Source organism: Portunus trituberculatus, chromosome 15 (genome assembly GCF_017591435.1).
Source record: "Portunus trituberculatus isolate SZX2019 chromosome 15, ASM1759143v1, whole genome shotgun sequence".
NCBI lineage: Eukaryota > Metazoa > Arthropoda > Malacostraca > Decapoda > Portunidae > Portunus > Portunus trituberculatus.
The window spans coordinates 21337726-21353446 of NC_059269.1; the positions used below are offsets into that span (position 1 = coordinate 21337726).

General features: G+C 41.5%; 1 protein-coding gene across 1 annotated transcript in view; it reads left to right on the forward strand.

The window, feature by feature from the left end:
* The first annotated feature begins 1141 nt into the window (after positions 1 to 1141).
* The window catches only part of LOC123504198 (zwei Ig domain protein zig-8-like), a 52654-nt gene continuing 38074 nt past the window's right edge, over positions 1142 to 15721 (forward strand). The window contains exon 1 of the mRNA XM_045254552.1: positions 1142 to 1493. Coding sequence (XP_045110487.1) covers positions 1430 to 1493 — 64 coding nt within the window. The 5' untranslated portion in view covers positions 1142 to 1429. The remainder of the gene's footprint in view (positions 1494 to 15721) is intronic.

The following is a 15721-nucleotide window of genomic DNA, read 5'->3' on the forward strand; positions in this document are numbered from 1 at the left end:
TCGAGGCACGCATCTACCCAATTAAATGTTTTTGTTTGATTAGCGCCACGCGACTTTTTTCTTAAATCTCCGAATGTCGCCATAAGCTCAGCAGTGCTTTTCTATTAATATTTTCGTATGTAGTCGCATCATGTTCCGCCAGCTGCAAATGGAGAATGGTTAAAGTAAGAAAATGGTAAACAAGATCGTGTTGAAGAAAATAAAACGATTCAACCAGAAATATTCCTAATCCTAACTTCTTTCACTCCTTCCTTTACCTAGTGTTCCTCAAAAAGAAGAGTTAGAAACTTCTTGATAAGTTCAGAATTTTCTCTGAGGATCAAAAGAAACCGAAGTCCCCTCGCGTATTTTTTTTTTATGCCTCCTTCTTCTTCTTCTTTCATTACAAGAATAATAATCATAGTTTTTATCTAATCAGGTACGGTATTCCTTACGTGCTCCAGGTCTCTCCTCTCTGAATTATTTTCTTGTATTGTTATAAGAATAATAATGAGAGCGTGATTTTGAAGTTTGTAAGAAGAATCCTTACGTTGCTCTGCCATAAAAGAAAATAAGAAACGTATTCCCAAAATCAATCATGTCCGAGAGTATTTTTCTTGAGTGGTATTGCGTCATAAGGAAATCATCTGATGCACTGAGAGAGAGAGAGAGAGAGAGAGAGAGAGAGAGAGAGAGAGAGAGAGAGAGAGAGAGAGAGAGAGAGAGAGAGAGAGAGAGAAACAGTACATTTCTTACAACCTTGAATTCATGAATTGAACATATGAGCATCAGTGACACTGAGATCCATAAACTGCATGTTGCCGAGGCACCACAACTGACCTGGGCCTATGGTCGGGAGGCGGTGACGCTGAAAAGTCAAAGGGCCTGGCCAAAGCATGGAGATTCATTAAACTCACCAGCAGCATCTCTCTAACACTGTACGGTGTTACGCTGGATAGCCTGGACGGAGCGGGATGGAGCTGGAGGAGCTGCGCTGCCTCCATTAGAGGCAAGTTTCACCTGCAAGAGATGGAAGTATGAGTATGTCACCTTTGATACCTCACCTGTGGGTGATGACCGGCTCGCTGCGCCTGCCTGATTGGCCGCCGCCACCCGCGCCTCGCAGCCTGGAGTGTTGGTGGCTCAGTGTTGGCTTCGAGAGCGTCGTGGGTGGATGTGTGCGCGCTCTTGTCTCTCACTGCTCGCTCCTCGTATATTACAGTAATAGTGTGTTTGCAACACCTGCCTGACTTCACTTCAAACTGCCTCTGTTCTTGAATGATCCGCGGCCAATCCCACATGGTTTAACATAAGTGACCAGAAAAAAATGAAGTGAAAAATCGAATTGTTGAGCTTGAACTCCATAGAGTCTGAGTGTCGAGGTTCAAGGATGTAAGGAGCGAGAGATAGTGTCATTGTCACCCATCCGACCAGGACTCCTTCACTGAAGATGAAATCCCTGTGTGTACTACTCTTGGACGCCATTCTGTTGGCCTCATTCGTCGAGGATTCAGGTGAGCCGTGCAGTGACGTCCATGCAGTTCTTTACTCTCATATAGTGGATCTGGACAGCCGTGTTCCTTCTGCGTGACGTGGCGCCGATACAGTGAGGACAAGCAGGGGAGGGAGGGAGGGAAGGTCAAAGGTGATTGTGATGTTCTATATGAATGTTCTGTTAGAGTTATACATTTATCATCTTTAAAAATGAGTTCACTCATCAGGAAAGTGAGAGAATGAATCTCATATCATATGGCAAAGATTTTGGTTGGTCTGGTGTCCGTGAGGTGGATGACTTCTATGTAAATGTTCTGCTGGAGTTATTTTTATTTAAATATGAGTTCACTCATCCGTAGAGTGAGTGAGCGAATCTTATACCAAGTGACGGAAAGATTTTGGTTGGTTTGGTGTTCGTGAGGTGGATGACTTCGTTAATTTTATATTCGTGTTGTACTTTATGACTCATACTGTGAACCAGTTAAGACAGAATTACACTTCTTATTTCTTCTCCCTCCTTGTAATAGAATTTTGATTCCTGAGGAGAGGAATCCAAATTTTATCTTAAAACTGAAAAAGAATATAGGTGTTTTTCTCCTCGAAGAAAACAGGTTAGTCATAATCTAACTTCGATAGATGATTGATGAATTTTTCCGGCGGATGTGTTGACCTGCTGAGTTCTTCTCAACACATGCAAATTTGATCAATAAGCTGAACATGGAAAATATACTCCCAGAATAAAGGAAGAGACATCCAACCGTCAAAGGAAGGGGCTGAAGTAACAGGAAGATGAGGTTCTGAAGACTCGGTCGCTTCAAAAGAGGAGACTTGCAAACTTCTCCCGGCCTCATAGTGTTCATTACCTTGTCAGCGCCGCCTGCTGCTACCTGTTGTATTCAAAGCAGACGCAAAAGGCGAACGCAAGAGTGAAAGACAAAATTGTGTTGTGAAAATAAAATCCGCAGCCTGAAGCCTAAGACTGGTGGAAATAAGTAAAAATATAATCTTTCGTTCGCGTTTTCGAAGACGACCTAGAATTTCTTTCTTGTTTAAAGATGTCTTGAGGAGCTGGAGAGAGATGATTCTCTGTTCTATAGAATTAATCAGTGTAGGAGCTTATATGATAATATATGCAAATATATATATATATATATATATATATATATATATATATATATATATATATATATATATATATATATATATATATATATGAAATATCATTGCCAATGTGGTTTATAACTACATACATATTTAAGAAACGGTAGTGATTGTAAAAGTAATTATTGCAGCAGCAGTAGTAGAAGTAGTAATAGTAGTAGTAGTAATAGCAGCAGCAGCAGCAGCAATAGTAATAATAATAGTAGTAGTAGTAGTAGCAGTAGTAGTAATAGTAGTACTAGTAATAGCAGTAGTAGTAATAGCAGCAGCAGAAGCAATAGTAGTAATAGTAGTAGTAGTAGTAGTAGTAGTAGTAGTAGTAGTAGTAGTAGTAGTAGTAGTGATAGTAGGAGTAGTGATAGTTGCAGTACTGTACTTAAAAAAAAAAAACTAGTAGCGATCGTGGTACAACTGTGTCATTCTTGTTAGTGATAGACTGATAGCATTAGTGGTTGCTGTAATGCTGGCGGTGGCAAGTTGCTTGCGGTAATGGCCGGTGGTTTTAGCAGGAAAGAGGTAGATACAGTGTTCAGCAACACCTACTTATCCGCACACATACGTGCCTAATGTGCATTAATGTGTTTGCGGATTATCTTGTGTGTCGCGGTGCATATCATGTGTATCATTAGCGGTGGCAGGTGTGGTAGTGGTGGTGGTGGTTTTAGTGGAAATGATGGTAGTGGTTATGCTACCGATGTTGTTAGCATTGCATGGTAGTGGGGGTAGTAATAGTAGTCGTAATTGATGTTTGTACAATTAATCCCTGTTCTTGTTATTCTTACTATTATTGTTTATATTCGTGTTCTTGTTGTAAAGTATTAGAGCTAAATAGTGTAGTGTGCTGGGGTGAATACGATAAAAATAGTAGAAATGGTGATAGGGAGGCTAGCAAATCACGTCGACACTGAAGAAAACCAAGGAGTAGATGCGTAAGTGAGGTTACTGTACGCATGAAGTAATAGTAGTAGTAGTAGAAGTAGAAACACAAATGAATTCAGTATCTTAAATAAAGGAAGCTGCAGAAGCCATTAGGCCTATACGTGGCAGTCCCTTAATGGAATATACTTACCTATATCCTTCTATCATCCCCATTTATAAATTCTCCCATTCATAAATTCTTTTAAATCTCGCTGATAACTCTGCTTTAAGAACCTGACATGAGTTAATTCAATCATCTCACCACTGTATTAGCTGACCAATTTCTTCCAATGTATTTCTTAAACTTTTCGAGATTGAACCCATTATTGCTTGTTCGTTCTATCCTGATTACTGAACCTGAGAGTTTTGCTTACGTCACTGTTATCATATCCCCTGTACCAGTGGACCTACTAACAGAATACATAAACAATACATGCAGTTACCATAACAGTCGAAACAGTAATTGCATTAATATTTGAATTATTCGTCATTTATATTAATGGCAACGGAATTATTAATTGATACAGCAACATTGATAGTGTGTGTTAATCTCGGTAATGCCGCTACGTTTCCATGACAGGTGACTTTGGGAGAAAGAGCAACGCAGCTTCAAGAGAAGTCAAATGCATTTTATTATCATTATTTCGAGAAACAGAGAGAGAGAGAGAGAGAGAGAGAGAGAGAGAGAGAGAGAGAGAGAGAGAGAGAGAGAGAGAGAGAGACAAAGAGACACAGACAGACAGACAGACAGAGAAAGAATGAAAAAGTGACGTGGTATTGGATATGCGTTGAAATGAATGCGGTCAAGGCCACTATTTGAAGGACAGAGGGTGCGAGGGAAGGGAGGGACGGAGGCTGGACGAGGAAAAATAACCCCTTGAAACAACACTATTCAACGCGCATCTCTCTCTCTCTCTCTCTCTCTCTCTCTCTCTCTCTCTCTCTCTCTCTCTCTCTCTCTCTCTCTCTCTCTCTCTCTGTCCCTCACTATGGTGTTAATGAAGTTGGCGGTGAATGTAACGAGGAAACACGCACTAGGTTACATTGAACCTCATTTGAACTCCTGCAATTGCGTTGTGTTCTTAATAGCAACCGCAAGAGGCAAGCAAAGCCATAACAAAAACCATAACAATAACACTACCATTAGAAATAAGAGTAAGAATTTAAATGAACGTGTCACAGAACCATTAGAAAAAGAAAACCACCATCAGATTCCATTTCTCGTCGCCTGGACTTCTAATATGTGTGTGCATTACAAAGTTCACTCAATATCAAATGATCTCGTGTCTGTTTGCTGTGTTGTGGTCATTTAGACGACAAGACACGCCAAGTTTTTAATCTCAAATTTCAGTTTAAGACATTTAACTGTATTTTCAGTAATTAGTTCCTGGTTTAATTGCGACCGCTGCGCTGAGCTTAAGTGGTGTGATTGCGGCGAAGCAGAGGAGAAATGTGGGTTGGGGGGAGGGAGTGGCGGTGATTCGGCCCCCAGGTACGTACGTAAGGCAGCTGGTGCACCTCACGGGACTGGGCTGCTGCATCGGCTGGTCGTGCAAGATATAGTTATTGCAGCGAGAAGCGAGGATTGCAAGTGAATAGAGAACATTACGTAAAAGCAACGGCTGGCTGGCGGGGTAGTCTGCGCTCTGAATAGGCTTTTTCCTCCTTTCATTTTGCAGGCCTGGTTGTGAGATAAGTAATGTGTGTTAATTTGTATGTGTGTGTGTGTGTGTGTGTGTGTGTGTGTGTGTGTGTGTGTGTGTCTACTGAATTGTGAAATGGAATGTGTTTTCAGATAAGAACCTTCCCTGCAATGGCTTGGGAACAGAACAGCCAACAGAGATGACTTGAGCGGATAAAGAAGACGTCTGTCCTTCCGTGAAATCGCTGCGGCTCATGATGATAATGTTTCGAGTATCATTGGCGGTATTTGTATTGACGGTGCAGTGTTGTGGAGGCGGCGTGGGCTGGTGGTGATGTTGGATATGGTGCTTACACAGCCTTTTGATGGGGATGGTAATGACGGTGGTGATGATGACGAATGAAGGAAATTAGCAAACGGGGAATGGTGGTTTGGCTTCGTGTTAGTTATGATGTATGTGGAATTTTACAAATGTGATGATTATGTGACAGTAGCAGCGATAATGGCATTGGTGGTGACAAATGATGGTGGTAATTGCGGTGGGGGTGATGGACGTAGTTGTGCTAATGATGACAATAACGAGAGTAAATTTTGTCATAAATGCTTTAATGCGGATGAAGCATGGCATTAATGGCTCTTATGACGGAATGTTATTTGGAAAGGATAAAAGCGTGTTGGAAATGGTGTGTGAGTGAGTAGTGGTCATAATAGCGGTGCTGGTGCTAGTAAGTAGAAGTAGTGGTAATAATAATAGTCGAAGTTGTGATATTACTTCTAACGGTGCTACTGATATCAATGATAAAAGAATATTGAAACAACACTGCTTATTGTTTTTATCATCATCATCATCATCAACATTACCATCACCCTTATCATCATCATTATTCAGTTCATCATCATTATTATTATTCCTAGCGTCAATGCAAGCGGGTCAGTGGCATAAGAATCACCAAGCTTGGCACGCAGCCGAGAGATCCTTGGTTGGAATCTCAGTCCCGGCGGAGACAAAAATAAATTTGTTTTCTTTCACGCTGTAGCTCCTGTTGGCCCGGGATGCAGGACGTGAGGCCGGGAGTTGTGACCTTGTCTTCCCAGCGGGAGCGGAAGGCTACCAATTCTGTGTGTGTGTGTGTGTGTGTGTGTGTGTGTGTGTGTGTGTGTGTGTGTGTTGATTTGTAAGAGACTAACAGTATTTTACGCAAAACTTTAGAGGATGAACAATGTTTCCATACTACTACTACCACCATCACCACTACTACCACCACTACTATTACTACTTCTACTACTACTACTACTACTACTACTACTACTACTACTACTACTACTACTATTACTACTACTACTGAAAAGAATGATGATGACGTCTAGCTTTTACAGGATTAAGATACAAGATCACGCGGGTGAATGATGGAAAAGAAAAAAATAAACACAAGAATAGGAGAGGAAAAAGAATGAGGGAAAGAGAATGAGGAAGAATAAAAAGAAAAAAAAAGAAACATAAGAAGAATAAGAGGAGAAGGAAAAGGAAGAGCAGGCCCCTTTCCGCTGGCCAGCCAACACGGATAATTACACAGACGGTCGATGCGAAGCTTTCTGCAGGGAGCAAGGGGCGTTCCTGCTTGGGCTGGAGGCTTCAAGTGTGGCGGCGGCGGTGTCGGTGGCGGTGGTGGTGCAAGGTTTTTGATAAAGTTAGGAATTCTATTTTTTGAAGGAGAGAGAGAGAGAGAGAGAGAGAGAGAGAGAGAGAGTGTGTGTAACGGGAATGCAATAGAAGAGTAATAAACGCGAGGGAACATAACAGGAAAGTAATTTTGAAGGGCAAACTTAAACTGTTGTATGCGCGTGTATGAAGCTGTGTGTGTGTGTGTGTGTGTGTGTGTGTGTGTGTGTATGTAGCCTCACACAAGAGAGAGCAGAAGCTAAAGTCATAATAAATGTGAGATTCAAAAAAGAAATTGAAAAATGCTAAAGACAAAGGCTTAGATGGGTATCGTGTGTCTTTCTGCCTGTCTGGGGTCTCTTTCATAAGCTCGTTCCCTCTGAGTATTTAGTCTCGGGCTCAAGTAAGTCCATCCATAAAACTGTGGACAGGGGATGAAAGTGGAGGCTGCGTCGTGGACTTTGATGGGCGTCGTTTTGGAGGGAACGTGAAGGAAAGGAAGAGCGCTTGAGGTCCTTTTGTTCCGTGCTTAACTTTGACGAGAGAGAGAGAGAGAGAGAGAGAGAGAGAGAGAGAGAGAGAGAGAGAGAGAGAGAGAGAGAGAGAGAGAAAATTTTTTTTACTATGTTTACAGTTTAATTTGCTGAAAGCCCACCATGCACGTGACATTATTAGCCTCTTTCTCAATGGAATTACATTTATCTTGTACGTATGTTCGTATTAGTGTGGTAAGCGCTCTAACTAATGTATTCACTACTTCATCGACGATAGGAAGTGTGCTAATTACGATAGTGATGCGCTCTTTCATGGTTTCGTCCTCTTCATCGTTGTCGTTGCCTTCGTTGTCATTAACCTCCTTATCCTTCTCCTTATACTGCTATTCAATATCTACCTTCCACTTTCCTTCCTCCTCTTCTTCCTCTTCTTTGTAGCTTTCCTAGTCCTCCTTTGCTTTGAGTTATCGTTCATCACCGTTTCGAAGTCATTGTACTGGAGAGCTTTTGTTATGATTAGACATAACAATCAGATGTTCGCTATATTCGTATGAAAGCCACACTGCAGTATTTGGTTGCCTTCATATAAGGAGTGGTGTATCAAATTCGATTCGAAGTTTCCAATTTTTGTACAACGCTGAAACATCGCAGCCAAAAGGGAAATGAATGTCATATTTGTATCCTGAACTGCACCTGAAAATTATTGGTCACGTGTAATTTGCATTCAGATTACAACATAAACTTTTATATAACAATTATTTTTCCTCGCTAGTGGTTACGGTGATTTTCCGGCTTTTTTTTTCACGTGGATGATGGTTTTAGTATTTTCCGTTTTAACTGTATGGTAGGAAGCGCATTTACGAATGATCGTTTATTAAAATGACCTGGTATTAGACCGCCATCTGCCCGGAATGTTCTTTGGAATCTATAATTAAATTACCAATTATTTATATCTTAAAGCAGCACCAATATGAACTAAATAGAGGCATAGGTTTTTACACAAGGACTCACCAGACATGGCTTTATATATTCCCTTAAAATCGTTATACAATTCCGAATATTTGTAGATCACCGTTTGTCAAAACATGATGTACACACTTGTGCCTGAAATGCCTTTGTCAGTGTTGTTGACTTAAAAGATTTAGTTGAAATTTATAGTAAGTTAATTTACATAGTGTATACCTCTGTCATCATACGCCAGTGTCTAATAAAAACTACAGGGAATGCATTCAGTTCGATCTATGTGCAGAAGGTGACGGCACTATGAATTCAACATGCTTGAGTGAAGTTTGGATGTGTTGCATTGCTTAAATCTTCTTCACTGTTGAATAACATGTGATAAAAGGCCTAGATCCACCACACATTTTTTTTTTTTTTTATTGATTTCAAAAGGAGCTCTAGAGTAAACCCTCCAGCCTTGTCCCTTTAAGTCGACCGTCAGAGCAAGAATGAACTCATATCATTCTCCCTCAGAGTAATGGAATCAATACTTATTCAATCCTTTCCTCGAAGTTCGTCACATGTCAGTGAGTGTTTCATAGCTTGAGATGCTGAATAATGAATGCATTGTGCTTTCTTCAGCAGGTCATGTGCGTTGGTTTCGCTTCAGTTTGTAAAGGAAGACCACGCCTAGAGTGGCAGAAGCGTCGATCGATTGTCGTCGAGATGGTGAAGTGTGTGACTCAATAGTCTCGAGTGTGAGGCGAAATGAAGGAGCGGCTCAAGAGGAAGGGATGTGTGCGCCAGGTGTAAGAGCGTGTTACTTTAAACACAGTACCTCACTATGTGTTTACATTGACTTAATGTTCTGAGGGGCAGCCAATGATGCAATGAAGAAAAATAGGCTCTGATAGTATGTTTGTTGGCATCTTTCAGAAAATCGTAAGAATGATTAAGTTACTAGACATTATATAATTACATGGTCACGCTGACTCGCTTAATCAATGGAAGGCCCGCCACCTCCCCGCCGCCCCGGACACCCACGGCGGCCCTGCTGCCCACGATTACTTAGGGAGCTTATTCTGTCAGTCCTTTGATGCAGGACTTTTTAGGTATTGTTGTTTGCCGTGAGAGGTTTTGTTTGGAGAAGGTGACCTTGTTTTCTTGTCTAACTGAGAAAAGAAAAAGCTTTTTCCCTCTTTGTCACGGCTCGCTGACGTCACAACATAACTACAATGTGATGACGTTGTTTCCAGTTGAACAGAAACTAAATACAATTTGAGTTCGGCTATTCTGAATCGGAATCCAAAGACGCACCTCCATAATTTTCATGGATGCAAGGCATCACGCAGTCTCCAAGGAGACTGTCGACCCAACTGTAGACCACTGTCACTTGCGGCGAATGAGTGAGGAAATAGTAATTCAAAACAGGGCCGAGGTTGATCAGATGAAAATGCACAGGCACCTTAGTTACCGTGACGACGAAATGGAGAGCCATCACGCCCATGGTGATGAACAGCCAGGCTGCGAGGAGGGAACACATTATGCAGATTAGAAACCAATATGAGAAGGAAAGCCGCCATGAATGAAAGATTGCAATATTCATGACATTAGTGGTGGCGTAAAGTAAATTAAGAACAAAAAAACATGCGCATTATCCTGCATAAACCAAGTTAGATGAAAATGTATATTAGCTGCAGAAGTTATAGAAAATTGGTGCACATGTGATCAGACATATCACTGCTGATTACTTATTTAAGATAACTTGGAAGCAAATAATGTAGGCATGTTTATGATGCACACTTTGGAAGTTTAGCTGGATATCTTTGAGTTTCTTCCCCTCGTCCCCCATCCTCCTTCCTCCTTCTCCTCCTCCCCCATCCAATTCTCGAAAGCGACTGCTATAACTGAACTTTGACGTGGCAAGAGTTATGGCGTTTGAGCAGCAAGTTTTCTGCCTCGAGAGACTACACTCGCCCACACCTCCAAAGTTAAGAAAAAAGGCCTTTCATGTGTCAGTCGTGGCCTGCTCCAGTTTTGTGGCGGAGGAAGTGCAGGCAACATCTTGGCGACACACTTGATGAGGGCAAGAATATGTATGCGAAGCGAGGACACAGAGAGAGAGAGAGAGAGAGAGAGAGAGAGAGAGAGAGAGAGAGAGAGAGAGAGAGAGAGAGAGAGAGAGAGAGAGAGAGAGAGAATATTATGGTACATACACACATCTTACTAGCTAAATCATTAATGAAATAATGCCACACGATGACTGTGCATTCGATTGTTTGACTTGTTCATGGAAGTATTGATGTCATCTTCTACCAGGCGGTGTTAGTCACAGAGAGGATAACCCACACAGACATCCACTGGTCGCTGATGCAATAAAGTGCGTATAGTGCTCTCTGGTGTCAATGTCCTGCCTCTCATCGCCGTCAGGGATGATTGGGAAAGAGGAACAGAAGGAAGGAGGGAAGAGAGGTGCAGTGGATATAAAGAGACGAAAGGAGGAACGAAAAGGGAAGAAAAGGATTGTTAGGAAGATGGGAAGAGAGAGAGAGGCAGGGTGGGGAGAGAGGCGCGAGTCAACAAACTGGAAAGGTCCGGTTGCCTAATTTGAAATATGATCCGTGGAAGATGAGGAGGGAGGAAGGGAAGGGGAAGGAAAAAATTATTGAATACAATCCTTAAACTGTCTACCATAAGTGGGTGAGAATGAAGTGTGTTATAAATGATTGGAAGCTTTAATTTCCCTACAACACAAGTAGCGAAAGTTTTTTTTTTTCTTGAGTCGGTTCTTGCACAATACACTCTTAATTTGAGAGAAGTATGCAGATATTCGTTAACATTCTTTCCATTGTTGCTGATATGAATCTCCTCTAACAAAAAAGCCACAGAGTTCTTGCTTAAAAAGTTGTTTAGAATACATTTTTTTCTTCCTACATTGGAGAAAGCACGTACCGTTTCCATGTTCTTTCCTTCTTATCTCTCCTAATTGTACTCTTCCCACTTTTGCTTTACTTCCTTGCACTGTTTAGCTTTCTCTGCTTATCACTGGCTGCAGATTATGTCCTCTTCTTTTGTTTTACCCTGCAGTATATTGCCTGTATCTGCCTTATCTCGCCTGACTGTCCCCGGCCAATATTGCTTCTCTTTCTGTGCTACCTTGCTTTGTCTCCCCTTTGTCTTATTCTGTCTCACTTCTCCTGTCTGTATCATTCCTTACCTTTCTTCCACTCCAATGCCTTGTCTTTCAAGTCTACCCTTTACTGTTCTATTAATCCTTTCTTCCCTCTTTTGTTCCCCCGTGCACTGCCTCTCCTGCTTCATGTTACTATATTTTTAGTCTGTATATTAACACGCCTCATAAGCAAACGATGTAATAGTTTATCCAGGAAGGCTCAACTGGCGGAACACGTATATATCATTTGGTATCTTATGAACGCTAAGGGTTTAAGGGTTACGGCGTTGGTTTTTATTGCAGAAGGAAGGACAGTACGGTCAATTATGCATGGTTCCGTGGATACCAGGAATATATAGTATTTGATGGCTCCTTTATAAACTCTTAACGTGGGCAGCTTCATCCATTCGTTGCTATGTTAAGTTGTTATAGTGTGGTTGTTACAGATTGTCTACTTGTTCGTCTAGTGTCACCTTACGTGGAAAAGTCTTAGTTTAAGCTGATCACTAAAAACTAGTCTTTCATGCTCTAAGCTGTTTTACCTTATATACGAGTGTTGTAGGTTGAATAGCTGTTGTCTATTGCATTTCTATATGACAAAGGCTTAGTTATTCTGATCATTGTTGTGAGTTCACCTTCACTGGAGGCGGTCCAACGTTCCACTATTCGTTGCAAGAATCAGTCACTGTATAGCTGCTGGGAACATCAGGCTAGTGTTGTGCAAAGTCAATATTATTATGACAAGCGGTGAAGGGAAGACGTTACTCGTGATATTTGTCCCATCCTTCCTTTTAAGTGGCACTGAGAAACCGACGGAGTAAAATTACAGGAATCTTCTTTACTTTTACATCTAATAAACTGTAAACACTTTCACCAGAACGTCAAATTCTATGGAAGCAAGTAATCCGTGCCATTGAGCAGCTTACATCGTGCTTGTTAATATTTTCTTACTTTTCTTATTTATATATTTTTTGTTCTATCTTATTGCATCCTCCAGTCTCCATTGATCAATTTACGTCATTAGAGACCTTATTAACGTTCTTCCGGTCACAGGTTAAAGGGGAAGACTAAAATTAATACAGTATTGATATATCCCTGAAATTCTACCCAGCACTCAGTATTCCCCTTCCGCTCTGTGCAGCCCCTCAAGAGCCGCCGGGCTGCACGCGGGCGGCCAAAGGGAGGCATTGCTAAGTGCTCTTCACCCTAGCCGGCCCCATCTGATATTGCTGCCTATTATTATTGTTGATTTTATTAAGAGCGTTAGGGTTGCCTGTCTGTCTGTCTGTCTATCTGTCTGCCTGTGTCGTTTTGTCTGCCTAAGACATTTAATCAGTCTCTCTCTCTCTCTCTCTCTCTCTCTCTCTCTCTCTCTCTCTCTCTCTCTCTCTCTCTCTCTCTCTCTCTCTCTCTCTCTCTCTCTCTCTCTCTCTCTCTCTCTCTCTCTCTCTCTCTCTGTGTGTGTGTGTGTGTGTGTGTGTGTGTGTGTGTATGTGTGTGTGTATTTGTGTTTGTGTGTGTGAAGTTTAAATTTAATCCACAGAGAGATGGAATTCCAGAGAAAAATGTCAGGCGGAATGTGCGATGACGTGTAATCAAAGTTGTCGAAATTCAAAAAAGATCGTCCGAAAAGTTATCAGCAAGACACTGTTTGTGTGTGTGTGTGTGTTTCACTGTTTGATCTGCTGCAGTCTCTGACGAGACAGCCAGACGTTACCCTACGGAACGAGCTCAGAGCTCATTATTTCCGATCTTGGGATAGGTCTGAGACCAGGCACACACCACACACTGGGACAACAAGGTCACAACTCCTCGATTTACATCCCGTACCTCCTCACTGCTAGGTGAACAGCACCTACACGTCAAAGGAGACACACCCAAATATCTCCACCCGGCCGGGGAATCGAACCCCGGTCCTCTGGCTTGTGAAGCCAGCGCTCTAACCGCTGAGCTACCGGGCGTATGTGTGTGTGTGTGTGTGTGTGTGTGACAACAGGGTAAGTCAAGTTCACGCATTCACAAGCCGCGTCCCTTCAACGCCCCTAGCACTGACCAACCAGCCAACTGGTCAGCCAGTGCTCCCCCTCCCTCCCTCCCACCTCCCTCCCTCCTGGGTTGTGATAGAAGAGGCAGTGTTCAATTATAGGTTCCATTTTAACTGCGTATGTATTGTAAGCTGGCATTTACTGCGGATGTAATGCTCTGGTAAAATTCATTGCCCAAATAACCGGCGTGGATAGTCGTCGCGTTTCCATATTAATACTTGCTGCCTTTGAGGAGAATTTTTGCGGTAAAGAATAACACACAAAAAACAGTCTTGCAAACATTCGTCCCTTGCATTTGTGATGGAATAATACTAGACAACATCGCACCGGGCCGTCATCCCTGGCTGTCCTCGTCTCACTCCCTCCTCCAACACACACAAACACGCAAACACCTTCACTTCCTCGTTGACAATAACACCGGTACTTTTATTTCTTGCCTTTATTGCTGGGCTCCTCCATGGACTACCGCTGTCTGCTGCTTTCTCCCACCACGAGTCCTTGAGCAGAGTAAGAAGCGAGGCTGGTGCACAAACAGTCTTGCTCGGCTTACTCCTCCCACCTATTCAGTATTTCGTTTTATTATGGGATTGGATTATTCCTGTTTGTATTTTCATTTTATTTAATATTTGTTACGCTTTAATCATGTATACACGATGCACTTTTATGTCAAGTGAGTGATGAATTCATTTTCTTAATTACATCTAGATCCTCTTATTACAGAAATGGACTATAGTGAGGACGAATTCTGCATATAGGAAGCGTCACTCATGTTGCTTGTCTACAATTGATATTTTGATTCTCTGTAATGGTAACGTGAAATTTTTTTTTTCACATTTGCTGATGACTGTTTTGTTTTATCGGCGTGGAAATTGAGAACAAAGAATAACAAAGTATATCATGCACGTTCTTGATTATGATGCATACAAGTGTAGAATGTGTTGTATATACCCATAGTCCATCATATGTTGTGGTGTATTTATTTGACACATTCGAATGTTATTGATCGTGTGATAAGGTATGATTCGCTGTTTAAAGTTTGTACAATATTCAATAGTACGTTTGATAATAATGAATGTGTGTATATGGATTTCAACCAAAAAAATGACGAAACAAAGCCCTTTTGTTATGTACTTATTAGCATAATGCACCCGCTAGATGCGTGCTGGACCTATGGAGCGGCCCGGTGCTGGCGAACTGTGGCTGGAACAAGTAATTGAAATGTGTGCTGGCTGTGTTCCTTTGTATAAGGGAGAGTGATGGCCAGTGTGCAGCAGACACAGACCGCGAGGCGTTATGTGGAACACTCACTCAGCACATGACGGGTGGCACCACGCTTAATTTGGTCAAAAAGCAGACTATGAAAACCTGGTCAAATGTAGAGAATGTGGGAACTATGGTGCCGGCAACACTTCCTTTCATCTTAACAATATCATCCAGTTAATTGTCCTATGTCTTACCTACCAAGTAAGATAAAGATCAAATTGGAACGATTACTCAGACAATACATGAAATGAGTATTACAAACTACATAATCAACTTAATATGGTTAATGAACATAGGAAAAAAGACAACTCTTAAAGAATCCATCCTTGAACCGGTAAAAAAAAAAAAAGAAAAAAAAAAGAAGCTTCTGAAAAACCCATCCTAACATTTACCTCTGAGTCTAATGTAAAGCCGTGTAGCTGTAGATGCACGTGGCTGCAGGTTGAAAGAATTAAGTCAATCCCTGGGGCGTGAAGGGCGAGAGGGAAGCTCTGAAAGGGAGAGAGGAACAAAAGATCTCGTTGTCCTGCCTCCGGATCTAAGGCCACGGCCACGTGTTGAATAATGACGTGCACACTTTTACAGACATGCTGTTATTAATTATTCATGAGGGAGAGACTGCGTAGTTAATGTTGTCTTAAGTGTGTTATTGTGAGAGTGTTTGTTTTTGGTGTGGAACTTGTTAGGGAAAGATATATATATATATATATATATATATATATATATATATATATATATATATATATATATATATATATATATATATATATATATATATATAGAGAGAGAGAGAGAGAGAGAGAGAGAGAGAGAGAGAGAGAGAGAGAGAGAGAGAGAGAGAGAGAGAGAGAGAGAGAGAGAGAGAGAGAGAGAGAGAGAGAGAGAGAGAGAGAATGTATTAAGTCTTGTGCAGGACATTCAGGATTCATAGGATCTCTGAAACAGTATAACATG